The 14,987-nt window shown below is 37.1% G+C and overlaps 2 protein-coding genes across 3 annotated transcripts; both read right to left on the reverse strand.

Annotated features, from left to right (window-relative positions):
• Positions 1–280: 280 nt before the first annotated feature.
• wu:fe05a04 (uncharacterized) lies at positions 281–9,220 on the reverse strand. Of its 2 annotated transcripts, none has more exons than XM_067395410.1 (4): positions 8,975–9,220; positions 8,023–8,631; positions 4,338–5,314; positions 281–2,257 (listed from the first exon to the last, which is right to left on the reverse strand). In XM_067395410.1, exons 2-4 carry the CDS (start codon positions 8,624–8,626, stop codon positions 971–973), a joined length of 2,868 nt encoding a protein of 955 aa, XP_067251511.1. In that variant the 5' UTR covers positions 8,627–8,631; positions 8,975–9,220; the 3' UTR covers positions 281–970. The 2 variants fall into 2 exon arrangements, with proteins under 2 accessions (XP_067251511.1, XP_067251502.1); XM_067395401.1 differs by having other exon boundaries at positions 8,961–9,220.
• A 1,104-nt stretch (positions 9,221–10,324) lies between these two features.
• On the reverse strand, positions 10,325–14,907 carry LOC137027329 (zinc finger protein 502-like). Its single transcript, XM_067395424.1, has 5 exons — positions 14,810–14,907; positions 13,891–14,078; positions 13,386–13,501; positions 12,075–12,218; positions 10,325–11,751 (listed from the first exon to the last, which is right to left on the reverse strand). Exons 2-5 carry the CDS (start codon positions 14,033–14,035, stop codon positions 10,966–10,968), a joined length of 1,191 nt encoding a protein of 396 aa, XP_067251525.1. The 5' UTR covers positions 14,036–14,078; positions 14,810–14,907; the 3' UTR covers positions 10,325–10,965.
• Between the last annotated feature and the right edge of the window lie 80 nt (positions 14,908–14,987).

The raw sequence follows: 14,987 nt of genomic DNA on the forward strand, positions 1-14,987 counted from the left end.
TAAAACTATATTTCATTTTGAACTCTGTTGAAACAACGCAGCATCAATTCCAAAGAACCACTGAAACAGTATAAAATGACATCACGATTCTAGATTATTAATGTGATGATGGCAGCTTCCCTTAACAAATTACTTGTTTCTGTTCCTTTCAAAAAAAGCAGAAATAAGAGAGACCAAAAAAGAAAACCAATAAAGCTTTATGTGCAAATGCTTATACATTCAGTAAACAGACATGGATCCTAATATCCAACATCTTTGAAGTACAGAAATGCACCAAATATCAAATCATTTATCATCGTTTTTACCCTATACATTGTTTTTTTTTTACTGATAATCCATTATCTTACATTTTATTGAATTTGCAGTGAAAATGACTTTTAGTGGCCTAAAGTGTTTGCATATTTTTTATTTTATTTTTTATTTTAACAGATTTTTTTTTTACACTTTTGAACATCAGAAACTCAACTACAGGAATGAGTAAAGAACAGAAGGTACGGTACATGTCGTCACAACCAGAAGCGGAATCTTTAAACCAGCAGGACTTGTGAGATGTGCAGTCGCACACACACACACACACAAAAAAAAACTGAATTAAACTGCTGATCTAACACTACCTCAAATTCCCAAATTACCCTGAAATAAATATTATTAAAAAATATTAAACAAAAGAAAGCATTTCTTCCAATGTCCCAATCATCTACATTTATTGTATCTTACGTGACAGTGTGGAACGGTAACAGGATACCGTGAAAGAAATGTCAAAAGTGGAACAAATTCAAAACACACTTGGTTTTAACATACACCAATCTTTCCCAAATTTCCATTAGGCCATTATGATCCCTATTTCCTATGTAAATGGTAGAATTAAAGATGGTGTAATATTAATAACCAGGCAAATCAATTTAAAACTATAATAATAATAAAAAAAAAAAAAAAGAAAAAAAGTTAGTAAATACTCTTGAGCAAAATGTCACAACTCTGTACCAGATCGCAGTCTTTTTCTTGATGGGCTACATGGAGGGGATTGTTCTGTAGTGTGAGAGGGACAGTTAGTAGGAGAGCGCTCAGGACTGTCGGTGACGGCCGCATGCTTCATGTAGTGCTGGATCATATCTTTTTCAGGAAGGACTTGTCCACAAGTCACACATTCATGAAGCTCACCGTCCAACATATCCACTCCGCTGTCTTCATCACCGATCTCCACTTCCATACTGCTCAAATCCACATCTTCATTAATTTCCACCTCTACATCGAAACCAGATTCGTTTTGCCCCTGCGGACCATTTTCTGATTTGTCCCCCATCATGGTAAATTCCATTTGTGACTCTGCGCACATCCTGTCAGATGGCTTGACTTCTTTGAAAAATCTCTGATCTCTACTGTCCTGCTTATCCAGCATTTGCTTCTCTGATTTCCTCATGAAAGGCACACTAACTTGTACGTCTGCCATAACAGACGAGTCGCCGTCATTCGAATTTGGAGACTTTTTCTTGATGTTGTTATCATCCTTCTCCTCGTTGACCTTTATTAGGCGTAATGGTGTCACAGGGCGCGTGGGATTGAGAGATGCAGCATCTGATGTACACCCTGTTTTTTCATCCCTCAATGCATTAGGCTTCATATTTGATTGATTTGTCTGCTCATTCTCCACCCCTCCTTGCGCAGTAACGTTCATTCCCTGATTCGCTTCCGCTACACCTGCAGCCTGTTCACCTGCCTTTACATTTTCTGTACCAAAAACTTGAACAAAACCCTGATCTTCTACAATGGTCCACTTCTTCTTAGAGGAACTGTCGTGACTTTCCACTGGAATGAGTGTATTTGAAGGAATGTTGGTTCTGCAGGGCTCTACGTTGTCTTTCTCTGCCTCTTTGCTAATAACAGTGCCAGGCGGGACCACCGGCATGGAAATTAGATGTGGAGCAGATGAAGGTGTTTCTAAGACCAGAGAGGATGGCAAAAAGTTTTGGGATGTCTTGGCAGGACCTGAGGTAGAGGAGTACTGTGTAGTGGAAACTGGCACAAGCATGACTAAAGGCATACCTGGAGGAGGCTCTTTATTTAAGGTAAGCTTCCACGTACCATCAGCAGACTTATTCTTGTCAGCTAATGGAACCATGCGAACCTCCTTCAAGCTATTGGAGAATGTGACAGGATTTGAGGCCTGAGCAATAGTTTGGAAGACTATGTTAGGTGCAATTGGTTTCATTATTTGCGGAGAGGGGGTTGGTTTCAGTTTGGGTTTCTTCACAGAAGCCTGTAAATAGAATTATATGATTATTATATGAAGACATTTTTTCAACATTTATATAACTTGAGGCTCTTTAGAGAAGGGGTTCTCAACATTTTGATATTAAGCATGAAAAAAAAAAAAAGAAAAAAGCTGAATTAATTTTATATCATCATTGTATTTGTAAATAACGAAATCTGGAAAATTAACCTGAAAATGTTTTATTTTTTAAGTTGACTATGTATCTTTTTTTTCAATGGACTATTAATTACTGTTAAATGTGTAAACCAGAACAGAAATTTATAGTTAAATTTATTTAAAGGGGTGTAAATATACATGAATATGGATTGATCAAACGACTAACGATATGACATATCGATATATATATATATATATAAAAAAACTAATACAGACAACGTATTCTCTCCTGTCTGACTAGTCATGGCTGTATTTTAGATTTGCACATTTTTAGAGACAGTTTTTTGATTTGTGTGGGCCCATTTTTATATCTGTGCATCTCTGAAGGGAAATGACTGTTCAGAAAAGTTGATGGAATTTCCTTTTTTGATGTTAACGCCATATAATGTCTAATCAAGTATTGTTTATTAGTGCTGCTTTTGTGTACAGTGGTAACCTATACTGTCTGTCAAGACAGGGCAATGCGTGTTGTTTGGGATACAGGATTTGCACATTTCAATTAAATGTTCATGTTATATATTTTGTTGAATTCGTAAGTTAATAAAAAAAAATCTAATCTAAATCTAAGAATCTAATCGCATCACAGCATGTTTTAAGGTATCTGTAAATATCATATTTCTTGCTTAGAGAATTGATGATGATTAGCAATTTTTTTTTTTTATGGCAAAATAATTTTGAAAAACTTTTAACCAGTATTTATGCAGAATGAAACCATGTTAATTTGGTATTGTTTACATACTATTATAGGACTTATTAATATTTTAAGTAAGCTTTTATTTTTATATTTTGAGTTTTTATTTTAAAATTAGTATAAGTTATAGTAATTTTGTCATGTGCTTTTGCCATTTTTATTAGGTTAGTTTTAAAGGGTTAGTTCACCCAAAAATGAAAATTCTATCATTTAATACTCACCCTCATGTCGTTTCACACCCATAAGACCTTCGTTAATCTTCAGAACACAAATTAAGATATTTTAGTTGAAATCCAATGGCTCAGTGAGGGCTGCATAGGGAGCAATGACATTTCCTCTCTTAAGATCCATTAAGGTACTAAAAACATATTTAAAATCAGTTCATGCGAGTACAGTGGTTCAATATTAATATTATAAAACGACGAGAATATTTTTTGTACACCAAAAAAAAACAAAATAACGACTTATAAAGTGATGGCCCATTTCAAAACACTGCTTCATGAAAAATCAGAGCATAATAAATCAGCGTGTCGAATCTACTGTTTGGAGCACCAATGTCACGTGATTTCAGCAGTTTGCCCATAGGAGATTGCTTGTTTGACACGCAATCCGAATCATGATTCCATATGCTGATTCATTATGCTCCTATGCTTCCTGAAGCAGTGTTTTGAAATCTGCCATCACTAAATAAGTCTTTTTTTTTTTTTTTGCCGCACCAAAAATATTCTCGTCGCTTTATAATATTTATATTGAACCACCATACTAACATGAACCGATTTAGATGCGTTTTTAGTACCTTAATGGATCTTGAGAGAGGAAATGTCATTGCTCCCTATGGAGGCTTCACTGAGCCATCGGATTTCAACTAAAATATCTTATTTTGTGTTCTGAAGATTAACGAAGGTCTTACGGGTGTGGAACAGCATGAGGGTAAGTAATAAGGTGAACTAACACTAATTTATTTTAGTAATTTTATTGGCAATATTCAGAAATATTAATATTTTATTTCAAATACTGAAAATGATTTTTATTAGTTTTAGTTAACAAAAATACTAGAAAGAAGCACTTGTATCAAATGCAATGAATGTGAACTTTCACCATTTATAAATATTAACTTTTTTTATAAGTAAAAATCTCTCTAGCCCATTTGAAAACCCCTGTTTTAAAGTATAGGACACCTGGTATTCTCAGAATAAAAAAAATAAAATAAAAACTTACCACAGGTGGCGTTACTATTCCACACGTTTTCAGGTGGCTGTCATAACCCTGTTGATGCGGGAAGCCCAGGCCACAGTCCTGGCAGAGACACGGCCGCTGTGCCGCATGCCCTCCCATGTGTGACATAAGCATGAGTGACGAGCGGAAACCCATCCCACATTCAGAACATTTTAGGACCCTCTGGTGAGTGCTCCCATGCTTCTTTAATTCCTCAATGCTTGCAAAGACTTGGCCACACTCCATGCAGCGGATCTCGTCTGTCTTGGTAGGCAAAGCCCCTTGATGACCCCAGCATCCTGTGTCCTTCTTATGCTTGTCAAAGTCCTCTTGACTCTGAAAGAAAACCAAACATGCCATGCACTGAATGCTCTCCGGCTTACACTCGTGGCCATGGTAGAGAGAGGGCAAGCGGAAATGACGTTTGCACTTTAGACACGTATACGGCAAGACGCCCAAGTGAGAGAAACTGTGGCGTAACAGAGAAGCCTTGCTGGAGAAAGTCCGCTCACAGTCCGAGCAGGAGAAGATGCCTCTGCTGTGCCATTCCAAGTGACGGAGCAGCGAGTTACGAAGGCGAAAACTGGAGCCGCATTTGAGGCACAAATGTCGTTTCGCCTGTTGCCTGTGTGCTTCTACGTGACCCTTGCACACATCTAGGTCAGTGAAAATCTGCTTGCAAAAATCACACTGATAGAACTCTTTTTCAAAATGGTTAGTGTCCAAGTGTTGCTGGAGCTGTTCCTCGGTCTCAAATATGGTGGAGCAAACACGACAGTGGATAGAGGCCTTTTGCGAGTGGGAGCGAAGGTGAGTGCGGTAATTGACTAACTGGCAGAACTGCTTGCCGCATTCATCGCAGCGGTAGGGGCGAACACCCGTATGCATATTTAAATGTTCTCGGAGTAAGAAGAGAGAAGAGAAGGTAAGATCACACACATGGCAGCGATTCTCTTCATTCTCTGCACATCCATTTGTCTCTGAAATTGAAGAAAAAACACATATCAACAGATGCTGAAACAGGCCACTGGAATCATGTTAAAATGTAGCCATTTTTATGATGCAACGCTATGCTGATGTGAACAATTCTGCATCGATGCATAAAAATCGATTTTCAAAAAATTTCATAGGCTTGTAATATATATATATTAATGTACTGTTTTATGGTAAATAAAGAACTCTCATCACACACTGCATTCACATGCTAAACATGGCCAAAGTTTCAAAATATGAGTTGGACGTATGACAGAGTATTTCTGTGCCAAATACACTATTTCTGGTTTCGGAGAGTTTTTTAGATTATGGCCCTTTATCACGTAATAAAGGCTGGAATTCCTTGTATGGGCACTTCTTCCTGATAATCGTGTACACACACATCACCCAGAGCGAGAGCACGCCCATCAATGCGCTTCGTTCGGGTTACGGAAGCCGAGAGATTTTTCAACAATGTCATCAAAGGAGTGTTTTTGGTTGTGAGGGAAAGATTATCTTTTTCAACTTCCCAAAGAACCCAGCATTAAGGGAACAGTGGTCGAAGTTTGTTTTTCCGGGTCAGTAAAGGAGTTATGTTTGTTTGTTCCCGGAATTTCGGTGCCGGATATTTTGTAAACAAGTCCCAGTTCTATGCTGGATTTGTAGATTGTGGGCCGTGAATAAAACTGCATCAAATGTCTGTGTTTTGTTGGCAATTGCAAGTGCATCAAATGTAAACAACATGAACGTTTTTGTTCCCTTTTTATTTATAATGATGTCGCAGCTTGCAGACGATCTCTACGCAAAAGCTGCGCGCTCGTGACTCTTTAGCTCCGCACACCTCCAGGAGCTTGGCTTTTGTCAGACTCAGTACAGCGTACCTATCTTTTATAAATATGATAAAACTAAAGATTTTTCAGAGATATGAAGGATGCAATACTACTCTATAGGTACTCAAGATTAACATGAGATTGAAACGGTGTGTGTTACCTACCCTTTAAGCACAATAAGCTATGAAAAATATCTCAATGCGTTATTCGACTGACACACACCTGAAGCACGCACACAGAAAGCTGCCTCTCTCGGGCCGTTCACATATCACATGCTCAAATTCGTTATTTCAAATTTAGGCGCACGACAGGCATGCTCATAATGGAAGCGACACTGTCGCAACACTCATGCGGTGTGTTTTCCAAGATAATTTTTTTTAACTTTTCAGAATGCTGCAAGCGCACCGTAGGTCATGTGACAAGAATTAACAGATCAGCTTTGGCCTTTCCGTAACAAAACATCAAAAGCTCAGCCGAACAGATCTTTTTTATATCTCATCTCCATAAATATATCTAGTAGTAAAGCTAATGCAAGCGCTAGAAATCAGTTTATCCTTTGCTGAAACTTCCCCGTCGGCGTGGAGAGCGCAGTTCATGGTTGCATAGATGCCACAGGAGCGCAACGCTTTGGAAAGGAGGAGAAAGAGGCGCGGCCGCACTTTTCACACGTTTTTAGACACGATATGTGAACGCCACTTCAAACAGCACGTGATCTCGATTTCAGTTCTCTTTAAAGGCGTATTGCGCTTGAACGGTCAGACTCACAATAATTTTAAGATATCGGTCTTGGTGAGTACTCACATAAACATAGATGGTTATGTCTCAAGTAAAAGTAAACAGTTGGGGGGGGGGGGTAACATATTAGATCTATGCATTAGGTCTAAATTTAAAATGAATGTAAATATGTCAATGTAAATAAAAAGAGAATCACTCACTGCTCTTGACTGAACAACTTTTGTAGCTTTAAAATAATCTATATGTAATTAATACACTAAAGACTGTGAAGACTTTCTTATATTGTACTTGTTGCATGTTTGCATATTTGTTCTTATTTTTGATAACAAACATAGAACAACAAAAAGAACAACATTGTGATTATTAATATAGCAACTATTATTAATAAAATAATTGGAGGAAAAAATGCATTGACAATCGTTTTATAATCGAATCGTTACCCTCTGATCTGTAATCGAATCGTGAGGCAAGTGAAGATTCACACCTCTATTTTAATGGGGTGGAAATGACTAACCAGTCAGTAATATTTTGCATCTTATGGCATTATTCAGCAAAAGTGTGTTTATGAATTTATAGATATAAGGGAGTTACATTATAATTTCAAATAAAAAAAACAGTATATTGTACTTGTAAACAAAACATTTAATGACAAGGATAAATATTTTCGACATACAATTGCTTAAGATAAAATTAGTGATATATCAATATTATTTCTGACTATTTTCACTATTTTGCATAAATAATTAAAAACAAAAATAAAAACTAAAACAAATTATTTAAATTTCTCAATATACATTAAGTACAGTATGAAAAATAGATATTTTTAAATTTAAGATCACATTTTATTATTTTTGTTAGATTATTAGTGCTAAAGTTTTAAACGGCAAATTATTTGTTTATTTAAAGATTAATTTTAGACGACGACATAGATAATTAAGCGAAATGAGCAGGCCCACACATACACACACACCAACATATTGTGCATTTCAAATGGAAAGTAGAATTTTTTTTTTTTTTTTGTGTGGTGGGAAAAGTAAAAAAAATTGTCACAGCAGTACAAAACTCTTATTTTTAAGCTCTGCAAAATCTACAAAAAAGTGTAGGCCCTATTAATTAAATCACAATCCATTATTTGGAAAATTATACAATACCTGGCCAGGAAACATCATCGTCATCTTCTTCTTCCTCCTCCTCATCTTCCTCTTCTTCTTCCTCCTCCTCCTCAACATCATCATCATCAGTCAAAACAAATTCCACCTCCTCATCAGTCTTTTCTTCACCAGATATAACGTCATCCGTCGTAACACTGGAGGCTTCCTGGCTCACCTCTGAACAATTCTGTTCCTTTTCATTATTTTTCTTTTCCTCTTGTTCACTTTGCTCGTCGTTATTGTTTCTCTGTTCTGTCCCCTCTCTTCTTTCTCTTTTCCACGAAGTGCAAATGACTTTATCCTTCTTCTCTGTGGAAATGATTTTTGAATTACCTTGAGCAGTTTCCTCTTTAGGTGAAGAGTCATGCTTGAAGGGAGAGGAATACTGATGGTCCAGCAGAAAGCTTTTTTCAGCCGATGCACTCGGGACAAGTCTGGCATCTTCATGACAGTCTACATGTATTTCAGTCTCAGGTGCTGGCTTTTCAATGCTGGTCGGGGTGGGCAAAAATGTCTCCTTAACACTCTGTGGCTCACAGAGAGGGAAATTCCAGCTTGAAAATCCCAACTCTGTCAGCTGGATATCGAGGGTAAACTCTGACATGGTGTCTTGGGGAAGAAATAAGAAATACTGTATTCATTTTGCTATCAAGGCAGTTTTAAATAACATTTTAAATGTTATTATTATTATTATTATTATTAAAGAGTCACAATTACCACCTAGAACTGAATTTGAGGTGAGAACAGATTATTAATTAAATTACAAATCAAAATAAACAAATTATTTTGTGATAGTACTAGAGAAAGACTAGTCTTAGATCTCAGACATAAAGTGTCTACAATATCTATCATAAACTGCATTGCTGCATGCCACAGTAACATTTTATGCATTTGATCTGTCAATTCAACCTCTACAGTGAATGCAGTAGCAAGCTTACTTCATTCAGATTACCTAGGAGTCTTCAACGAACATTTGCAAGCACCTTCGCTCCAGGATCTACTGTTCAGTAATCAACAATGAACCTCTGATCATGCCGGGTTTATTAATTGCTCAACGACCATCTATTATGATAATGAACCACAACTGTATAGTTTGCGATTGTAACTACCGCCAATGTGAAAACTATTTAATTACGACTATGACAAAGCTCAAATTAGGTTGCATGAACATGCAGGAGCAATAAGGTAAAATAAGCCACTGTCCATCCGATACTTCCGGTATAAAATACCTGATTGGAATGTTGATGTCGCCATCTGTAGGAGGGGAGCGTTAGTGCGGTCTTAACAAAAAGCCAATCAAAGTGGACATGTTGCCATTGCTCTTTCGTTTTTTATATATTAGATTGCGAAAATGCACACACACACATTATATATATTATATATACACGAAAGTGCAGCGGCTGCTGAACGTGTTGTATTTGGGGGCGTAGTTTAGTTTCGGAACTGACTGAACTGTACCCGGGCCGGTAGAACTTTTGTTAATGTTGTCATGTCGTTTCAATCATGTGCTTTTCTCTGCTCTTTGAGGGAATTGAGTCTGGGTGGTTGTTGTCATCCTTTTTTGTTCATACAAGGAATTTAACATATTGACTCGCACAAACTTTATGGAAATCATCCTGTAAAAATGAAATACTCCTCCTGTTGAGATCAGTTTGAGCTGTTTAGTAATTCATCAGTTCAGTAAAGACTACATGTTTTACCTGTAGTAAAATGCAGCAGTCACGCGTTCAGAAGTGGGATTCCTTTCATTCTATTTTTTAGGTGCTTTTTTTCCCCGAGCTGTTTTTCAATTGGAATGCTAAAAAATAATAAGTTCTGGATTTTTTCCCCGCCTGGTTGCTACGGCAAAAAAATCCACAACTTTTAGGCATTGTTATGCTTAATCAAAAATGGCTAATAGGGGAACATTTCTCTTAGTCTTGTTTCCATTTAAATGTATTGGTTACTTTGGTAACCAAACTGTTTAGCCTTTCCTATGTCACAGAAATCATACCCACCTTACTCAATGCCTGATAATGAACGAAACAAGTTGAGCAGAAACCAAGCTTTTCTTAAACAGTGCACGTATGCAGAGCTTGCTAACCAAAGACTAACTGGAAATGCAACGAAAGGGAAAGGACAGTTGCAGTTTTAAATATATATCCACTGTTCTCCTTCATGATCAATCAATAGTATAACTTGAAAAGATCAGCTTTAACCATAGGTTTCACTAGTGCAAATGCTGTAGAGTGTGCAAATAATTGATAGCAACACAGAAAATAAATCAGAAGACACTGAAAAACATTTTCAATTAATTATTCAGACATTTACTTCACTCAGAGAACTGTCTTAGTTGTGGGTAACATTTAAGTTCAAGTCAAATGTCAAATCATACCTGTAGAAAATGGAAACATTTGAAATAAAATTTAGCCAGGTTTCATCAGAAAACAATCATTTAGTAAATCTTTCCACTCACCATTGTACACACTTCTAAAAATAATGTAAAAACAATAACACATATTTATAGAAAAGACTTTAAAATTTTCCAAAAAAGAAAGAAAACAACAATGTGAAGCCTTAGGCAATATAATAAGGCTTTCCCGTGGGTTTCTCTTGATGGTATTAGTTACAACATGGTTATCCCTACAAATGAGAATTCAGTCGTGGTATGAATCCTTTGTTACTTGCCATGCCAAAGCTATGTACAGATGTCAAGATACAATGAGGCACCCAAACATGGATACCATTAGTTAACTGTGAACCCTACCCTTTGGGTTTCCAGTTTTCAAATAACATGTTCACATAGTGTTGATCTCGAGCGTCACACAGTTGAAGGATTCCCACTATGTTACAATTTCAAATCTAAAGTGAACCCTGTCCCCACCTACATTTCTATACACAAAAATTTTAAAAATTGAATTCGTCTTCTGTTAACACAGACCCTCAAAATTCTCCCAAAATGAATTATCTCTTTCCGACTTGCTTCTCTTCTTTTCCGTGGCTCTGTTGATGAGCCTTCAGGTTACTTTCTCTGCCAAAGCTTTTCCCGCAGGTGGGGCAGGTGTACCGACCAGCACTATGTGCCCTTGCCATGTGGGCCTCTAGCTGCGCAGGTCGGTTAAAACTCTCCTCACATTCTCCACAAGGATGAGGCTTCCGCTGCGTGTGCTTCTCTTTCTTATGTGCTCGAAGTTGCGTCAAGGTGGGAAAAGTGAGGTCACATTCGGTGCAAGGGATCTGCCGAGCCGGCTCAGGAACAGATTTCTTGTCATCATTTTCTGCTTCGTCATCTGCTGGCTCCTGGGTAGACTTGGCTGGGCGTCCTCGTCTTCCTCCCACCTTCGATTCAGTTGTGGCTGGTGTTGGAGAAGCGTCTTCTGAATGGTTGGTTTCCTCAGGCTCCTCTGCCTCTTCATCCTTCTTCTTTCGCTTCAGTTTCTTTTCACCTGCAGCTGCGGCCTCAGTTTTCGGCGGTCTCCCTCGACGTTTGACGGCCGCGCCACCGTTGCAATGCCGGTCACCTGCGTGGTTCTCCTGATGTTGCAGGAGCTCTGCCTCTTCTTCAAATCCCTTACCGCATTTACCACACCGGTAGGTCTTTGTGGAATCCTCTGCTTCCTCTTCTTCCAGGGGCACGGGGTGCTGGGCCAAACGATGGTTGCGCAAAAGTCCAGGGCTTCGAAATGTCTCGTTGCATTCTTTGCACACAAACTGACGTTCAGGACATACCTGCCGTCGATGCGTTGTTAACTTGTGGAAAGAAAGTGACATGTTGAATTGTTATTAAACATAGGCTTACAATTATTAATTATAATATAATCATATTATTAAGCATGGCATGTGTAAATCAACAGTACATAGTTGTCCATGCTCCAACACTACGATAACAATGGCATAAAATTTTGCAAAAAAAGCAACAGTAACTGTATATTGCCTATTACATTTTCTAAATTAATTAGAATAATATATTTTATAGAGTATTTAAGATATTTTAGAATCAAATCACATCAAATGGTCACCATTTAATAAAAATATAATGTGAACTATAAAAATGTATGTAAACCTCCTCTCACCTCTGAGAAAGTGCGGAAGCATTCTTGACAGTGCGCACATTTGAAGGGCTTGTCCTCCTTGTTATGGGTCGACTGATGCTGTGTCAGCTCCTCAGAAGAGGGGAAGGTTCGATCACACACGTAGCATGTGAACAGAGTATCACACTGTTGATGCACAGGCAACAGGTAAGTGAACATACATCCTTTTCAAACCAAAATAATTTCATACTTAGAATGAACATTCAAAAATGGATTCAGGTTTTTGCAGAAGTCTTATAATTTTTGAAAAGATGTCTTAAAGTTAATTTTTGATAAATATTTTTAAATATCTGTTCAGCACAATGTTTAGTTATATTTATTGCATTAGTTATAATACATATATGGTGGCATAATTATTTTGTGAATCAAACATCACTATTAGCATGGACTCAAGCAACAGTTCTAGCAATTATGGTGCATCCACTATGTTAAAAATAAAAAATAAGCACACTGCAAATAACTACTTCTGAAAAAGCATCTCTTCCACCTGGTGGCAAACTCAGTTTGCAAAGTCTGTCAAATAAAGCTGACATCAAAATAGCTGAAACAAAACCACTTGATAATAATGGTACTTTCAGTTATTATAACATGAAAATCTGGTATCTGGTCTACTGATGAAGAAAAACTCAGAAACTTTTTTTCCCCCTCAGAAACTATCAGCAGTAAATAAATAAAGTTTGACGAAATAAATACATGAGCACCAAACAAATGTAATGAAGTGTTAAAATAAAGAGTTTAGCCATGGGTGTTTATCAGCTTCATTGAGAATTTAAGATTTACATTCAATAAACAGACTGTTCTCTCTGCTTTCCTATTTTATTAGTCATTTAATTTGAGTAAATGGACCCTCAAAAAATACATTAACTCATCTATGCAGACTTATGTGCAAGTCAGTGAAACTAGAAGAATGCTCTAACACATATTCACTCCAACTGACACTAGCAAAATGAATTTAAAAACCATTACGCCAATTTTGGAGTTTGCATCACAAGATTCATATTTTTAGAATAATGAATACATAATTTTTTTAGGATCATTTACATTTATTAGTTTCTGAGGCTTTTATCCAAAGCAACTTACAAATGAAGAATAAAACAATTGATTAAACTTAAGTAAGCAAAAACACAAAAAGTGCTATCAATTCAAAGTTTCAGCATCGTCTAGAGTAGTTTGAATGGTGAACAGAAGTATGACCATACCTACTCAAATCAAACTGTTGATGTTGTAAATGAATGAATCGCAAATACTCAGAGATATGTGCTTCTGTGCTATCAAGGTAGTGCTTCAACTAACCTGCTGAAGTTGCTGTTTGTATTCTTCCCGATGACTCTTCTTCATGTGCCTTTCCTTGGCTTTTGAGTTGCAGAAAGTAATAAAACACTGGAAACACTGCAAGCTTTCATGCTGGTCTAAATACACACACAGAGAGAGGATGAGAAATTTAAAACACTACTATGGAAGACAATGCTAATTATTAAAAGTTTATAATAAATGTATATACATAGTGTAAAATAAAAACATCTAAAAGTATAACTTAGAAAAAGAAAGGATTTCGGAGCGTGATAAGCATAACAATATTAATCCAGTAATACTGGATCCTGGGATATTTTAGGAATCCTGTTTTATAATCATACTTCCCAAAACTTAAAAGTTATTTATTTTATTCTAGGACACCATTCACCATTACACTATTTGAAAATTGGCATAACACTATGCAACAGGTGCCAATTAGAAACACATTTAAAAGCTTTCCATAACTGATTCCAGTACAAAATCAATGATTTTCCATCACACTCACATGACTGAATGATAGGAGGTGGTGCACGGTCCTGAATGGATGGGGTGTAGGCATCCTCTGTCTTCTCAGGTGGCAGCTCAGCAGGGGCAGCAGCCTCTCCACCTCCCATTACTATCTCCTCTATCTTCAGTATGTCAGAGTCCATTATGAGGACTTAGGGATTCAATGTACACCTGCTGTAAATTTTACTGTAACGAAAACAGGATAGACAATTTATATATACAAATATACTGGGTATAAACATATTAAGAGTGTCCCAATCCCAACACCCATTTAAAAAGTGCCACTCAAATTAATAAACAACGTAAGAACACAATGAAAGCGTACTTCAGTGTTCAGAATGAAGTTTTTACAAGACAAGTCAATTAAGCCATTAAAACAAAACATAGCGGACAAGCCTGAAGATATATTACCTACCTTTTTAAGACGCACTAAGACTTAACATCACAACAGTCTCAGAATATTTGTCCATAACATAAAAAATGTTAGGATACTAAACGTCTCCAATTGCGCGTTTTAGAGCCGCCTACCGTTTGTTCGCGTTAACTAAGCTATGCTACGCTACATGCTACCGGCTAACAAGGCCTACAGGGGCCTTGAGCTTCTGCAAACTAAACCAATGCTATGTAACGTTAGCTAACTAGCTCATTACTTCATGTATTGAAATTAGTCCCACTACCAATGTGCCGATATCGCTATCAAAACAAAACTTTATCCGTTTGAACGGCGCAATGCTGTTGTTATTTATTAGGTTGCTACTACATTAGCTAGCTACTGAGTTCGAGGTTAAACTTGGTGTAGAGTAAAAACCAAGTTCGCTGGCCAAAGCGGTTTCAAACAAAGCCCCAAAAGAGGGAAATATTTATATTTTACATTAATTAAATCTGAGTCTTAAAAAAATATTCAGCAAAATTCTTACCTTAATGAGAATAGCCTTTTTGTCTGGAAGGAAAGGCATGAGCCAGACATACATTTGAAAATAAAGGGGGCGCAAACGTGTAGTCAGTGACCCGCTGTTAGACTGGAAAAAAAAAACCCTGCATCACGTGCCAAGGCGTCCGCTGTACTTTCCATTGTGTTGATAGAAAAGCAGAACA

Source organism: Chanodichthys erythropterus, chromosome 2, assembly GCF_024489055.1.
Source record: "Chanodichthys erythropterus isolate Z2021 chromosome 2, ASM2448905v1, whole genome shotgun sequence".
NCBI classification, from domain to species: Eukaryota; Metazoa; Chordata; class Actinopteri; order Cypriniformes; family Xenocyprididae; genus Chanodichthys; species Chanodichthys erythropterus.

What these genes read in the sequence shown, in the direction of transcription:
- wu:fe05a04 (XM_067395410.1), bottom strand. Translation starts at nt 8,626, where the DNA reads ATGTCAGAGTTTACCCTCGATATCCAGCTGACAGAGTTGGGATTTTCA. An exon ending in CGATGATGTTTCCTGGCCAG is followed by an intron (nt 5,315 to 8,022) that starts GTATTGTATAAT and finishes CTTCAATTTCAG; the next exon opens with AGACAAATGGATGTGCAGAG. An exon ending in GAATAGTAACGCCACCTGTG is followed by an intron (nt 2,258 to 4,337) that starts GTAAGTTTTTAT and finishes TTCTATTTACAG; the next exon opens with GCTTCTGTGAAGAAACCCAA.
- LOC137027329 (XM_067395424.1), bottom strand. Translation starts at nt 14,035, where the DNA reads ATGGACTCTGACATACTGAAGATAGAGGAGATAGTAATGGGAGGTGGA. An exon ending in ACCTCCTATCATTCAGTCAT is followed by an intron (nt 13,502 to 13,890) that starts GTGAGTGTGATG and finishes GTGTGTATTTAG; the next exon opens with ACCAGCATGAAAGCTTGCAG. An exon ending in GCTTCCGCACTTTCTCAGAG is followed by an intron (nt 11,752 to 12,074) that starts GTGAGAGGAGGT and finishes TCTTTCCACAAG; the next exon opens with TTAACAACGCATCGACGGCA.